Consider the following 17,086-nt stretch of genomic DNA (forward strand, 5'->3'; position numbering starts at 1 on the left):
TTTGATTTTTGTATTATTTAGTAATAAGTTAAATATAATTAATATTGAAAACAAAAGCTAGAAAAAAAGCTTTTTTTAAAAGTTATAAACATATCCAATTAAAAATATTGCCATGCAAATGTTTGAGTTGTTGTCACAATTATCGGCACCCAAATTTAAAAAAAGAATAACTCAGGAAATTTTTATTGTAAAATAAAAATTACTGTGTTAAATTTTAAATAACATTTCATATTGCCTTTGGTGACATTTTGGACTTCTGATTATAATTAATAAATTATGGAATCAAAATAATGTTCTCGTTTTCTACAGAAACGAAAACCGTATGCATATTTTGAAACCCTATACAGGCTCAGAATAGCCAGAAAAATGAGCAATCTGATTCGCTGATTTTGAAAGAGAGGCAAGTGCGATTTTTTTTGAAAAATATAATGAAAATCAAAACAAACAGATTTTTTAAATAAATTTCAAAGTAATGATATACTAAGTTTATCAATACAAGTCATGTGTTACTATCAACACAGGAAATTCATTTTATTTTAGTACTCTTCAGAGTATGTGAAATGTATCATAATCTATTTGTACAAGAGAATTTTCACTCGTAAAAATTTCAATAAAGTTTATCTTGGTGATGAAGATTTTATCTATTGTTTAATTTTAAGAAACGAAAAAAAAAAATGTGTTGAAGTAAATTTGAAAAAATCTACAAATGTGTTTCTCTTAAAATATGCTCTTGGCCTTAAAGCATTCTCAAATACATAGTTTATATAAGTATGTTGTACGAGACTAATAGTGAAGCACTTTTGCATACAAAGTTTATATGCAGTTTTATGTGATTACTGGTGAAGAACTTTATTTATAAACTGATTTACATGTTTAATATAAAGAGTTGAAAATTTGAGTTTTTTAAAAAAGAAAATTTGTACTAATTGCAAAACTATTTTACATGTTCTATGTCAATATATGAGCTCTGAGGAGATTTTGTTTTCATGCTTTGTTTCAACCATAGTTTGGAGGAGGCTGATATATTTTTTTATTAAGTAACTTTAATAAAACATCGTCTTAAACCATTAAAAACTTTTTTAAAATTTATAAAAATTTTGGCAGGTTGCATTAAGTTATAAAATATTTGAAAATTTAACAAAAGAAGTGATATTTATGTTTGTCTACAGAACAGTAATTTTTGTACAGTTACATATAAACACTGACATTAAAAGCAAGAAAAAGTATTGAAGTCAAATAAGTTAACTAAATAAAAGTGGATTATGGCATAAATAAAAGTGGATTATGGCATAAATAAAAGTGGATTATGGTAAATGATTGTGGCATTTTTTGAATTGCAGTAATTGAAAAAAAAAAAGATTTAAAAAACTAAACTAAGTAGTTAAAATCAATCGTTTTAATGAAAACGTTTTAATGCTCGATACAAAGTTTATATGCAATTGCACCAGACTACAGGTAAAGTACTCAAAATATGCAAAGTATAAATTTTAAGCTGAGGTAGAGGTTGTTCTAAGCTCGTTACTGCATCTTTATACCAATTTGTTAATTATAAACAGTTTAACATTTAAAATTTTGGAAAAAGAAAATTTTTACAGATGTTTTGCCAAACTAGCTTACATGCTCCATATAAATCTACGAACCCTGAAGAAGTTACTGTTCAACCTAAATTTTAAGAAGGCTGATAAGGCGTACATCAATATTTTTCTTTATATATTATATAGGATGAAAAATGGATATTAATCTAATGGAAATAATTTAAATAATAAATTGGATAATAATCTATTGGAAAATTTAACAAAAAAAGTGATATTTGTTTTTTCACTGAACATTAAAACTTTACTGAGTATTAAATTCAAAAAATTTAACCAAATAAAGGTGAATTATGGCAATTTTTGTAATAAAAATAACTTCATCAAAATTAGCTTTTACATTTGAAGAAGCTAGTTTTCAAAAAAATTGTTAATATTACATCAAAATAAAACATAACGCATCTCTGTTTTAATATTAATAAACAAGAGATATTCACTGAAATTTGAAAAAAGAACACTTGTTTTTATTGGTTATATTAAAAATTATATAATAAAACTATAAATAAAATTTGTAAATATGGAGTACATTTTATTTAAGATTTTTTTTCTAATTTTTTTAGAGCAGACATTTTTTCTTTTTCTTCTAGAGTATATAATGTAAAATAAATTATTAGCATTATAAATATGTAAAATTTATCAAAGTTTGCTGCTTTATTTAATATTATTTACCATCAGTTGCTATTAAAGGATACACATTTTATATTAATTATAGAATACAATAATGAGTATTTTGTTCAGGTTAAAAGCTATATATCAACAAAAATGTATTGAATTTTGAAATTAAAATAAACAACAACATGAACTTGAATCTTTCTTGTTTCTACCTTTTTACACTTAGTTTTTCATAAAGGTGTGGTAAGTTGAGAGTTATTGCTTTTCGGTAATCAGTTTCCTATATCAAAACACACTTGTGGACATCAGGTTATAGATTTTTTCTAATAGCTTACAATGCTTTGTGATCTTTTATTACTATACATTATCAAAGGATATCTAAATTTGCTCTTGCTTACAATTGCTTTTAATTTAAGAGTGTTGCAAATCATCTGGGCTAGTTATAACAACCAATAAGCAATATTCTCAAATTTTTTTAGTGTTGTACATAATTTATATATGGGAGTAATAAAAGTAAAGTTCTAAAAAGAAATTAGGCTATTGTTTCAAAATACTTTTCTTGCTAAATAATTGGATAAATGGGAACTTAATTTGAAAAAAATTATACCAAGTTAATTATAGTCCATTGATATTAGTAGATAAATTTTAAAACTGTTTTAAAAAATCTATTGTATGAGAATCACAGCATAGTCAAGTTTCACAATCTGATTTATAGTTTGTTACAATGGTTGTCTTTTTTATACCTTAGAATTATAAAAACAATTAGAAAAAAAACTTATTTTTGAAATCTTTATTTTTAAGAAAAAATTCTGAAAATTACGGATGTTTTGAGTTGTGAGGGTTTGTATAAGTATTTGTACTATATTGCACAAAATTGGATAGAAAAATCATAATTTTTTTTTGCTATTATTATTTATTTTTTTATGAAATTACTCAAATTCACTTTTATTATTCAATATGTTTTTTGACATTTGTTTTGATTTAAACATACGCGCAAAATGCCTCTCTTTCAAAATCAGCGAATCAGATTGCGCATATCTCTGCCTATTCCAATGATATATAAATTCATAGATGTATAACTCCGTAAAAATATCGTTAAGAAATATGAGGCTTTTTTTTTTGAAGGAAGCCATATTGAATACTGGCAAAACATCGTAAATTAGCGATGAACCTCTCCATTAGTTTTACAAGAAATTATAAACATTAAATAATAGGTCTGACCTGTTCAGATTTATTTATTAAAAATGGCACAACAATCTTGTTAGTATAGTTAATGTTGCGCTTTTGTCGAAAAAGTTTATTATAATTACTTAATCTGGATGTTATTTTTATATTAGTAAACCTAATGTAGTTGATGTTACTTTAAGGTTATAGTTATAAAAAATAAGTTAATTACCTTGGAAAGAAGCTATTATTTATGATATGCTTTGAAAAAACTGGACATAGCTTGGATTAAGGAGGTATTTAGTAAATACTCTATTACCAGTATACAATAAATTAACTATTAATAATAGTATTTCCACTATATATATTATATCATATACAATATATATATAAAATATATATATATATAAAAATATATATATAATATATATATACATTTATGAAAAGAAAAATATTATAAGTAAACATATATATATATATATATATATATATATATATATATATATATATATATATATATATATATATATATATATAAATATAAATATACACAAAACCTGGTTTTGGGGATAATGCAAATTGTGTTTTTCTAATATAGCCATTCCAGACGATTTTTTTATAATTCAAAAAAGCATATATAATTTATATCATTGTGTTGAGCTTGACCTGACTTAAAAAATGAGGGGTCATTCGACCTATGAAGTTAAGCGGATCCTAAGTTATTGAATTTTTTGTAGTGCAAAAATTGATGATTTTTTGACGAAAGGTATAGGGCTTAAGTATGGAAAATTTGCAGTGATATGGCACCAAAAAAGAGAGTATTTTTGGATCATATTGACTTTTGAATTACTTTTGAACCGTTATTACATTTGATTTGAAATTTTCCATATTGATTCAACAACTTTAAGAAAATAAAATACAAAAAAAATTTTTTTTAATTCTGTCAGGATTGCCCAGAACTGTCTATTTTACAGACTGAGGGTTTTTACTTATTTACTTAGTTTTGGTGTCATATTGATTCTTGAATAACTCTTGAACCGTTATTACATTTGACTTGAAATTTTCCATATTGATTCACCAACTATAAGAAAATAATACCAAAATGTTTTTATTTAATTCAGTCGGGATTGTCCAGATTTGTCTATTTTACAGACTGTGGGTTTTAACTTATTTACTTAGTTTTGGTGTCATATTGACTTTGGAATAACTTTTAAACCATTATTACATTTGACTTTAAATTTTCCATAGTGATCCAGCAAGAATAAGAAAATAAAATACCCCAAAATTTTTCTGTTCAACTGACGAGATTTACCAGAATCATCTATTTTACAGACTGAGGGTTTTCACTTATTTACTTAGTTTTAGAAAATAAAATTTGGGGTTATATTATAATAACACCATACAAATATGCATAAAGGAACCATGGAATCCAAATAGTACATCATTTTGAAATTATTGTATAATTTATAGACCGGTCAGTAAATTACTGCAAATAGGCTGCACAAACCAACTGGGCATATATTTTGGGCATATAACTTTGAATATATTTGATATTTTTCAACCATTATTAAATTTGACTCGAAGTTTTTCATAATGGTCCCATTTTTATTCATCTGACGAGATTAATCAGAATCATCTATTTTACAGACTGATGGTTTCACTTATTTACTTAGTTTTGGAAAATAAAATTTGGGGTTATATTATAATTACACCATACAAATATGCATAAAGGAATCATGGAATCCAAATCATGCATCATTTTGAAATTATTGTATAATTTACAGACCGGTCAGTAAATTACTGCAAAAGGGCATTGAAATCTGTCAAAATTATTCAGAATAACCTATTTAACAGACGGAAGATTCTTCAATAAAGTTAAAATTTAATTTTTAATGAAAATAACTTACAGCAAACAAACTTTCTGAAATTTGGAGTACTTACAACTGCAATAGGCAGGTATAACAGCACAAATTATATCTAAAAATGTAAAAATATTATTATTAAAAATGTAAAAATATTATTATTTACGCAAAAATGCCCTCCATTCATCAGCTTTCCCGTTCCGTTGATTGACATGTCTATAACTTGTAAGTTTTGAAAGTTCATACAAAATATCAAAGGTACGTGAGTTTTGAGAATTTATAAAACCACCATGAATACTACCTTCCTGCTCAACCACTTTTTCCCATTCTATGATTGCTTTTTCTGCATATATTCCTAAATTATGGATAACATGTAAGCCACAAAAAGCATGATGCATTTGAGAAATTTTTCATTTTTCATTTAAAGGAAGTCGATCATAGTTTTCAACAACAAAAGGCAAAATTGCTTCTCTCCAATGTTTAAATTGGTTAAAAAAACTTGAATTAACTATGGTGCGATCTGTCATCAAAGATTTGAACGAAAAAATAAGCTTCCGAAGATCATCCTCATAATTTTCCTTTTCAGGAGAAAATATTTGAGACATATCGTAGTAGTAAATTTTTAAGCTCTCCAAAATAAGATTGTGCCTCGCCTGAAAACATATCTTCTATCCCAAACGTGTAGCTTCCAGATGACGTTGTGACTTGAAAACTACCAATCTCTCTAAAATTATACTTTGTGCCATCTGTATGAAGAATATTGTGTGTACTATTCAATATAGCCTCTCTAACCTGAGCTTTTGATAAAAGGTTCATTTCACTAAAAAATTCAGCAGCCAAAGATTTTTTTGGAAGTGTGCCACATGAAATTCCAGCCATTTTTTGCAGTACAGTTCTGATAACAGATTCAAGATTGTTAACAGAAACATTTTTACTTAAAAGGTCATAATATACTGAACGAATTTCATCATTATATCTACCTCCTTCAAAATCATCAATTACATTTTTTTCAAAAAAGTCAACTCTTTCCTTCAGCTCTTCTGAAAGATTTTCAAAGTAATTTAAACTCTTCATTAAGATTGAATCATTCGTTTAATCAGATGTTTTCGAAACAGTGTTTTCAATTTTTTTCTTAAAATACCATGCCTTTTGTCGATCTGATTGTGAACGTTTTCTAGCCAAATCAATTTCTTTTTCTAATCTAAAATTTTTTTGCAACAATTGGTTAATCCTACAATCCTTTCTAACTTCTCTTTTATTGACATTTCTGACATTATATTTTGACAAGATTGCTTGATATTTTCTTTTGTATTCATTACATCTTTTATTAATTTGTCTATTTTGTAATTTAAGATGATTAATTCTCTGTTTGTATTTTTCTATTTGATAGGTCAAATCATCTGATAATATAGGTAGTTTTTTATCCAAACTGGAAACTGGCAGATTCACTTCATTAACTTGTGCATCAAGAAGAAAATTCAGAATCATCTCCTAAAGAGGTGTATACAACAGAGTTTAAGGTAACAGAACACAAAAAATCATCATTAGCAATTTGCAAGTTTAAATCAGAAGATACAAAAACAGTAATTTGATTTGGAACAATTTCACTATTGTGGATAGAAGTTGGGGTAGAACAAGCATCAGAAGGTGACAAACCAACAACATCCGGAAAAGCACCAATAAAAGATAAAGCAGAACTTAAAAAATACTTTGTTAAATCAAAATTTTTGGCACGATTTAATTTTGCAATGAAATCTTTTGACTTTCGAAGGCACTTGATCAGCATAACTCTAGATATAGGGTATTTAAACAAGGATGTAAAAAATACTGAAAGATTCGGCCATGTCAAGTTAAATTTATCTTTTTCTTTACAAATTTGTAAAAAATGGCGATTGGTTAAAACCAAATCTGGATTTTTGAGGGATACAATGCCTCCATTAATATTTAGATAATCCAAAACAGTGTCAGAGACTAAAAGTAAAAGTAAACTTAATTTAAGTGACATAAAGAAAAATAAGGGGTGGATTACTTTGGTTTCAATAAATAGAATTAATAAAATGAAAAAAAGTTGTGCTACAGTATTCCTAGTTTATAATTTTGACTTACTTTCTTGACTTATAGATGGAGCAACCATTTTGGTGAGACTACTGTTAATGTCAACACCTAAAAAAAAGGAATTAAAATAATTATTACAAGATTTCATAGTATTTAATCAAAAAACAAATAGAGGCAAATATAAAAAGAAATAAAGAATTTCTTACACAACTCCATTTTCGTAAGCTTCTGTTGAAAACTATTTTTAGATTTTTGTTTTGAAAAAAACAGTTTAAATAAGAGCAACCTGTAGTTAAAATAGTAAAAATCAAGATTTTAACTTTCTTGAAGAATGCAGACCTTTTACCTGGGAAAAAGTAAAAGATTTATTTTCATTTGATTAAAATTTTAAGAATTATACTTTCACTTTCAATATAATTTTCATTATTTAAACAAAACAAACGCAAAAATCAAAACATATAACGTCATTAAATACGCGAAGAAAAGCATATATATACACACATAATTTATATATGCAAATCCTTAGTACCAATTCTTTAGGTAAACTTAAATAAAGACTTGTTTTAAATAGAGGAAAGGCTAAACTTGCAATTTCCATCTGGACGTTTTTCAAAAACACTTTTTTTTCTAAATAAATCAACCTTGAAGTTTTTAAACGCTGAGAACTAAAATTTTTTGTATAAATGTTAAAAAACGTCCAGATTCCATTAGATTCCTCGTCCTTTTCTTAATAAATATGGAAAGTTTCATAAGAATTAGATGTGTTTAAGTTCTAAGGAATCCTTACCTTCAAAAGCTTCGTTTTAAAATAACGTTCCCGCGGCAAGTTTTTTTATGAAAAGTGGTCTCAAGATATGGGTAATATATAAATGAAGCCATACAAAGCTTAGTTCTATATATGTTTGGAAAGAGATTGAGTAACACTAACTGATGCAAAAAACCTCAAGGCGCTGGCTTAACCATACAAAAAGATATAAGAGAGCAAAGTTTATGAAGACTACGTGTTTTTTGTCAAACGTCAAATGTTTTTTGTTAAGCCGTGGAATCGCTATCTAATTTAATTGATATTTATGAAAAAAACATTATTATGAGTAAACATTATATATATATATATATATATATATATATATATATATATATATATATATATATATATATATATATATATATATATATATATATATATATATATATATATATATACATATATATATATATATATATATATATATATATATACATACATATATATATATATATATACATATTATATATATACATATATATATATATATATACATACATATATATATATATATATATATATATATATATATATATATATATATATATATATATATATATATATATATATATTATAATTAGTAAAAACACTTATCTAATTTTTTCTTTCTTCTACACAGTGTTTCTCCATCAGTAAGTTCATCAGGAAGATTCTTCCTGATGAACCTACTGATGGAGAAACACTGTTTAGTAGAAAGAAAAAATTAGATAAGTGTTTTTACTAATTATAAACCAAGATCACATAATGCATTTCGTGCAAGTTTTAGCATATGGCAAGAATCAGGAATAAAAGAAATAACTTTATCATAAGATTCAATATTGAAATGAGTTTTCATATTTTCAACTTTATCAAACAAACAACCAAGACTTTTCATTGCGCTAAAATTAGAAAAAGCATCATCACAAGTTATGCTGTGAACATCTATACCGTGTTGAATACACAAATTAATTGCTTTAGTTAGAAGACAAACCAAGTTTGTTGTTGAAATCTTTTCACATAGAACCGATAGGACATTTCCAATGACCTTGAAGTCCAACAAGCATAAAGACAAGAGCCTCAGTAGCTATACAATTTGGATCAAATTGTATAGCTACTGATCAGATATATTGTTTCCATAATCTGAAAATCCTTCATAGTTACCATTACTTAGATTATAAACAAGACCTGATTTAATATGCATAAAATCAAAGATTAATGCACAATCTTTATATGTATTATCTTCTAATCCCTTTTGTTGTATGTAAGAAAAAACATCTTTAAAAAACCCAGGTGAGCAATCTATAGATGAAGACCAATTTGATAAAGAACTTATGCAAGGCAAAGCAAACAATGATCTGACAAAAGTATAGGCACGAGGTGAATAAAAATGAAGTGTCAAAGCAAATTTCTTCACTTCTTCTGAATATCTGTGACCTCTAGGATCTTTGCATTTATTCACTAGTTCAGATTTAAATAAATCACAAACAAGACCAGAAAAACTATTATCAAGAAATTGAGCTGTATCAGCATATATAAGCTTATCATTTTCAAGTTTTTTATTAATTTCAGCCATTGTATTGATTTTCAATTCTTTTCTTCTTAGTTTTTGAGTCTTAATTTTTCTTTTAAGCTTTACTTTAGATGGAGAGTCAACTTTATTATTTAGGTTATCAATAGTAAAATCAACACTAGTTAAAATATGATTTTGAGAAGAAGATGGCAACAAAAGAGATATCTTTTTTTGATTGCATGTCTCGGTTACATTCCTGGAAACATGTTTTCTTTTGATTGGCTTTTTACAATGCATTTTCGCCGGAAAATCAAATATAGATGGTACAACATTAGCCTTTAAACGAGGTTTATTCGCATTTTCATAATGACAATCTTCTTTACGAAAATGAACACTACATATATAACTATATTTCGTAGGAACAAATAAGGCACGTTTTGTTGCCACAACCCATTTTTGACACAGCTCGCTATTTTTTAAAGGGAATTTATGAAAAGATATCGCAACACCTTTGGTAAATCGGTTTACACAACCATAAGCAGAGCAAGATATAACCATTTCTTTAGTAAAAAAAGTAAAATTAAATTTTTTTTTTAAATATTATTATACTTTTTTGCGTTGTTTGCCAGTATTCAATATGGCTTCCGATAAAAAATTTGCCTCACAATCGCGGCTCGAGTTAGATATCTATGTAATATATATCATTGGCCTATTCTGAGTCTGTGTACGGTTTCAAAATATGCAAACCGTATCGAGGTTAACGTTTTCGGCAAATTATTGCGTTTTTTTCTTACTTAAATAAGAATTTTTATAAAGAAATTGACAACCAGCAAAATTTTTTTGCTCAAACAGTACACGATATGTTGTTACTCTGTTTATACGTTGATAATTTTTTAGTTTTCAACTAGAAATAGCTATATAATTTTTTGAAAAAAATGAAAAGTGCCGATAATTGAGTCATACCAATTACTGTGACACTACAATATATATAATATATATCTTAGAAAATACGTAAATATGTAGTATTGTGTTTTTTCTTGTTGTTTTTCTTAATTTTAAGTAAAACCGAAAATTATATTTATATTTGAGGCTTGTACATTAAATGATATTTATATACGAAAGATATAAAAGTTCGCGACAAAAGTTTTTTAATTTGTAATCATCCAAATTCGCCGCCATCTTGGGAGGCCGAAACCGGCTTCAAAAAATTTGCCGTATACGCTATCCAGTTATATTTTGAGGTCAGTGGTTCATACGCTGCGAAATGTTTGACATTCTTTTAAAAATTTATGGGCATGTGAGACAAAACCCGATAAAAACATGGGTTTTTCAGTGAAGAATTTCATTTTTCCAAATGAAATATTTCCATAACATAGTCAACTTGGCTCAGATACAGTTTTGAATAAATTTTTGCAAAAAAAGTCAAAAATAAAAGTAAAACAAAGTTGTCGTATTAACAAGCTATTTCGGCAGTATGGCATCTATGGCGAAAATGATTGGAAGGCTTGATGGATCTGGAGATGTAGTGTGACTGAAAAAGATCAAACTAGTGGGAGAGTTGCAAAATATGGGCAATCTTTCATTGATCATTCCGTTGTTTCTTGAAGGCAGTGCGTTCGCATTATATGAGTAACTTGGGGAGAGCCAAAAAACCGCCGCTGCTGACATTGAAAAAGCTCTACTAGATGCATTTGAAGTCGGTGGTTCTAAAGCTTACGAGAAGTTCAGAGATCGGAGATGGAATGACGGTGAATCTGTTGATGTGTATTTGGCCAGTTTACGTCAACTTATGGGTTTGGCCAACATTGAAAGTGAGGAATTATTGCTAAGAGCGTTCATAACTGGATTGCCCGGTGAAATTTCAAAGCAGCTATGAGCACAAGTGAAAATATTTGGGATCAGGTTACAGAATGCATTTGATCGAATCCTATGACTTTCAGTAAGCATACATTTTAGCCATCCATGAACTGTTAATGAATCAGTGAATACTGACAGATTCTTTACATCCCACTTAGCAGCTAGGTTTATGCCACGCACCACAGCATCTAATTCAGCAATATTAATACGCATAACATCATTTATACTTCGAAGCCAGGCTACATCCTCAATTATTACGCCATCGTATTCTATAGCAACCCTTATTGCCATGCTGCTAGCATCACACCACAATGTTGCTTCATTTTGAATCCCATTTCCTTGACCATGACGTTTTATAAAACTGCAGACAATTCTGAGCCACCCTCCAACAGGATAATGACCTAATAAGTGTCCACATATTGAAAAAAGTTTCCGTCGTGTTACTTTTTCAGTTTTGATATCTTGTGACTTTGGAATGATGTTTCCACGTTTCCAACAAAGCTCCTTTTTTTAATTTCTAAACAGTTGCAAACCCAACACTTGTGCAGTATCACATTGCACCGGCTCCTTTGTTACCAATCCATAACACGCTAAATGATTTACGACCTTTTCAACTGATGTCTTTTCCAAATTAACAATTATGTCGTCAATGTAGTGGTCAGTTGCTTCACTAATACCTGCATTGAGATTCAATACACTGCCTAAGACTGAAGGCATTATTTTTGGGGCAGAATTTAACCCAAAACCAAGACGTGTGAGATAGCATTTTTCTTCTTTGTAAACTACCTTCTGATACTCCCACAAACTCGGATCGATGTGTATTTGCATATAAGCGCATCTAAGATCAAGCGTTGCAAATTTGTCACCAACAGTTCTTCATTTTCTAACTTTTTCATCACATGCGTCACTTGAGGCATTATGTGAATTAATATACTGATTCAATTCGCGAAAGTCCAGAACAGGTCGTATCTTTCTTTTATTTTCCTGCTCAACAGCCATTAACCGGACAACCCCATTGTACTTTTTTCTTCTTTGTTGCATGGTTTCAACCAGCCATTTTTTACTCATAAGTCCATCTCGTCATTAAATTGATGTAACAACTGGGGTTTTACCTTGTACTGCGCGACAGAATTTCTAAGTCGTTGTTGACCTTGTTTCCATTTATATTTAGCTGTCGACTTTTTTCCATCAAAATAAGCATCAAAATCCTTGTCCTCTATACCAACAGCTTGTTTCTCTGCATGAATTGAAACAAAACCAAATTCAACTTTTCCATTGTACAAATGCACTCCTCCATAGCGATTAATGACATCCATACCAATAATAGCATCAATACCGTTGACAACACTTTTCAGAATCATTACTGATGTTTTGAGTTTTTTTCCTTCAATAATCAATGTTACTGTAGCTTCTCCCTCCGTTTTCACAAATTCTCCATAAACAGCCAACACCATTAGTTCATTTCTTCTGATACGAACACCTGTTCTGGACTTTCGCGAATTGAATCAGTATATTAATTCACATAATGCCTCAAGTGACGCATGTGATGAAAAAGTTAGAAAATGAAGAACTGTTGGTGACAAATTTGCAACGCTTGATCTTAGATGCGCTTATATGCAAATACACATCGATCCGAGTTTGTGGGAGTATCAGAAGGTAGTTTACAAAGAAGAAAAATACTATCTTACACGTCTTGGTTTTGGGTTAAACTCTGCCCCAAAAATAATGCCTTCAGTCTTAGGCAGTGTATTGAATCTCAATGCAGGTATTAGTGAAGCAACTGACCACTACATTGACGACATAATTGTTAATTTGGAAAAGACATCAGTTGAAAAGGTCGTAAATCATTTAGCGTGTTATGGATTGGTAACAAAGGAGCCGGTGCAATGTGATACTGCACGAGTGTTGGGTTTGCAACTGTTTAGAAATTAAAAAAAGGAGCTTTGTTGGAAACGTGGAAACATCATTCCAAAGTCACAAGATATCAAAACTGAAAAAGTAACACGACGGAAACTTTTTTCAATATGTGGACACTTATTAGGTCATTATCCTGTTGAAGGGTGGCTCAGAATTGCCTGCAGTTTTATAAAACGTCATAGCCAAGGAAATGCTTGCGATGATCGGAGATCAAGCTTAGTCATGGTTGATCAAAATATTGCGCCGATTAGAAGTTTGTGATTCTGTGAAAGGGAAATGGAATGCTAAAGGGATTCAAAATGAAGCAACATTGTGGTGTGATGCTAGCAGCATGGCAATAGGGGTTGCTATAGAATACGATGGAGTAATAATTGAGGATGCAGCCTGGCTTCGAAGTATAAATGATGTTATGCGTATTAATATTGCTGAATTAGATGCTGTGGTGCGTGGCATAAACCTAGCTGCTAAGTGGGATGTAAAGAATCTGTCAGTATTCACTGATTCATTAACAGTTCATGATGGCTAAAATGTATGCTGACTGAAAGTCATAGGATTCGATCAAATGCATTATCAGAAATGCTTATTAAAAGGAGACTTTCTCTATTGCAAGACTTAATAAAAAAATATAATATAAACATCGCGTTAAAATGGGTTCCGCCCTCCAAAAACAAAGCTGACGTGTTGACTAGAGTTCCAAAGACTTGGTTAAATGAGCTTTCACGAAGAAATACTAAAGAGCTATGTGGAGTAAGTATTGCTGAAGAAATTCGTAATTGTCACTCAAAGCATCATTTTGGCGTTAATCGGACAATGTTTACAGAGCAACGAAGACTTCCGCAGGTATTAAAAAAGATGTTGAAGAATGTGTTCGCAAATGTTGTCAATGTAATTCAATTGATCCAGCGCCAATAAAATAGAAAAATGAAGTGCTAGATGTACCAGACACATAGTATCGAATTGCTTGTGATATGACAATAAAGGGTGATAAATTTAACAATGTGATATGTGATATGACTATAAAGGGTCGCCATATTTAACAATGATTGACTGTGGACCAAGTCGGTTTGCAATTTGGAGAAAGTTGCCTCGCGAAGATACCAAAAATGTAGTAAGTCAATTGGAATCCGTATTTAGGGAGCATGGCCCACCGCAAGAACTGTTGATATTTGTTGATTTTTTTAATCACAAGTTTATAGTTAAAAATGAAGTTGTATATAAAAATGTATGTATATATATTAGATACAAATATCAAGATGTTTTGTTTTGACTCTTTATCTTATAAGTATTTTATATATTACAGTGTTTTTTACTGCTGGTAAATTTCAATATAACATTCAAAATGATTTTAGATTACATAAAAATAAAATGTATTTTTTTTTTAACCATAGATAAAAAAAAGTTATATATTGGTTGAGGATATTATTTTCGATCACGTTGAAGGTATATAGTTACTAAAAAACATTTTGAAAACAGTTCATGCTTGTATATATATATCTCTTCTGCACCGTGTCCCAGAAAATTTTTTTGGGAGTTTTTTGGTACTCAGTTCGATAAAACTAAAATCGATAATAAGTTTATGCTCTATTAATGACAGCTTATTAACATAATTTCTGCTTGTCTTGTTCTGGTAGAAGATCTCAAAAATTGTCAATAAAAGACACATTTTGCTCTTTCGAAAACCGAGACTCTCAAGAAGGAGGCATCAAGTGCAAGGTTTCAAAATATACAAAGAATAGAGTTACTGGGAATGTTTAGCGATTCCATAAAAGGATCATCTAATGCAACAATTTGTTATATTTTATGAAAATTAAGATAAAATAATAGAACTTTGGATTATCTTGGTAGTAAATATCATATTTAGATAAAATGTCTGTAGTTTTGTGGTTTTTTCAAATGGCCAATAAAAAAAGTAAGATTTCAAAAAAGCAGTTTTGTAAATGCCAAAAGTTATATGTGAAAAAAAAAAATTTAAACGAGAGTGCTTGTACTATATTTTTTAAAAATTTAGTAATTATTTAAATTGTCTACCAAGCAAACTTGAAAATTTTGATGACATCATGTTAAATAGAATTCTTGGACAAAAACACTGCTATTAGTGGTATTATAATTATTTTAATTCTAATGTATGGTGGGAGAATTATTAATGGAATTATAATAATATTTTAGCTCCAATGTATGGTGGGAGAAAAACTTAATAAAAGAAAACAATAGCAAAGACCCCTCTTCCATTAAAGAAAATTAAATTTATGGCTTCAAAAGGTCAAAAGTCAAAGTTCTGTTTTGAAAGTTTTTTCGGTAACTTTTCATAAGTAATAAAATATTTTTTTGATTTTAAATTTTGATTTTCTTTTTAAAGTTTATTTCTTTAGTTTAAAGGCTGGGAGGGGGGGGAGAGAGAGAGAGAGGAGGTACAAAGAGGCAAAAACATGTCCTCCCATAAGTTGAGGTATAATGCACAAAGACGATAAACTTGATAATTTGGTCGTCGTAGGATGCAATAAGACCAATATCAACAAAAGGTCACAAAAGCAGAGTAATTAAACTTTTAGAGGAGGAATTCGGAAAATCTTTACAATGATTTATATGCCAACTCCATGCAAATGAGCTACTCCTTTGTCAACTTTTAATTCATTTGGATGGGCCTACATCAGGTCCACGTGCATTTTCTGGAGTAATTGGAAAGTAAGTGTTAAACTGTAAAAAATTCTTAGTTATTCCGTTTGTTTCAATCAATTCAGATCTATCAGATGTTTTGAAAAAGTCAAACATTTAACTTAGCACCTATCAAAAATAAACTTTATGATATGGGTAAAACTGTTGCAAGTGCAATTCGCTTTGCAGACCTGTCAGGATGGGAACTAGGAACACATTCGTTCAAAGTTCAAAGAGTGTTTTTGTGTACCAATAATCCAATGACCCTGTTCCTTTATGGGGATGCTTCTTTCATAAAGGAACAGGGTCATACAGCATTTATAACGGCAGAATTAACCAGTACAACTACAAAGAGATCCTCGAAAGTAAACTTTTGCCAACAGCCAGAGCTTTTTACGGAAGACAACAAGAATGGATTTTTCAGCACAATGGCGCTACGGCTCACACTTCAATCTTGGTTAAAGAGTGGCTTGATCAGAAAAATATTACGGCCATGCCTTGGCCAGCTCGTTCTCCATATCTCAATTCCATCAAGAATATTTGGGCTCGGATAGACAAGAGTTGGTCAAAGAGAGCATAGTCAGTGTTGCGCAATTACAGCAGGTATTAAAAAAGTTTTGGAAAGAATTTCCAAGAGAATTATGCATCCGACTAGTCGAATCTAGGTCTAGATGTATTTGTACATGTGTGAAAGTTTTTTCAAAAAAAAAATCTTAAATTTTTTTTTGAAAAAACTTTTCTTAATTAGTTTATAAAACCACTGTTAATAAAATTTAAAACAATTTGAATTATTAACTTTTTTATTTGCTTCAAATTTTCAAAAAACATAAAAAAAATCATATTAAAAAACAACTGACTATATTTATGCAGCCCACTATATATATATATATATATATATACATATATATATATATATATATATATATATATATATATATATATATATATATATATATATATATATATATATATATATATATATATATAATATATATATATATATATATATATATATATATATATATATATATATATATATATATATATATATATATATATAAAGTTATATATTATATGTATATAT

At 28.8% G+C, this 17,086-nt stretch overlaps 1 protein-coding gene and 1 long non-coding RNA gene across 2 annotated transcripts; one reads left to right on the forward strand and one right to left on the reverse strand.

The window, feature by feature from the left end:
• Positions 1 to 3,546: 3,546 nt before the first annotated feature.
• Positions 3,547 to 15,221, forward strand: LOC136077699 (uncharacterized). The gene is made up of 2 exons (XR_010637197.1): positions 3,547 to 3,661; positions 14,739 to 15,221. It is a non-coding gene; the product is annotated as an uncharacterized LOC136077699 (long non-coding RNA).
• On the reverse strand, positions 6,693 to 7,511 carry LOC136077831 (uncharacterized). The gene is made up of 3 exons (XM_065791984.1): positions 7,489 to 7,511; positions 7,334 to 7,390; positions 6,693 to 7,198 (listed from the first exon to the last, which is right to left on the reverse strand). Exons 1-3 carry the CDS (start codon positions 7,496 to 7,498, stop codon positions 6,693 to 6,695), a joined length of 573 nt encoding a protein of 190 aa, XP_065648056.1. The 5' UTR covers positions 7,499 to 7,511.
• Positions 15,222 to 17,086: the final 1,865 nt, after the last annotated feature.

Source organism: Hydra vulgaris, chromosome 03 (genome assembly GCF_038396675.1).
Source record: "Hydra vulgaris chromosome 03, alternate assembly HydraT2T_AEP".
NCBI classification, from domain to species: Eukaryota; Metazoa; Cnidaria; class Hydrozoa; order Anthoathecata; family Hydridae; genus Hydra; species Hydra vulgaris.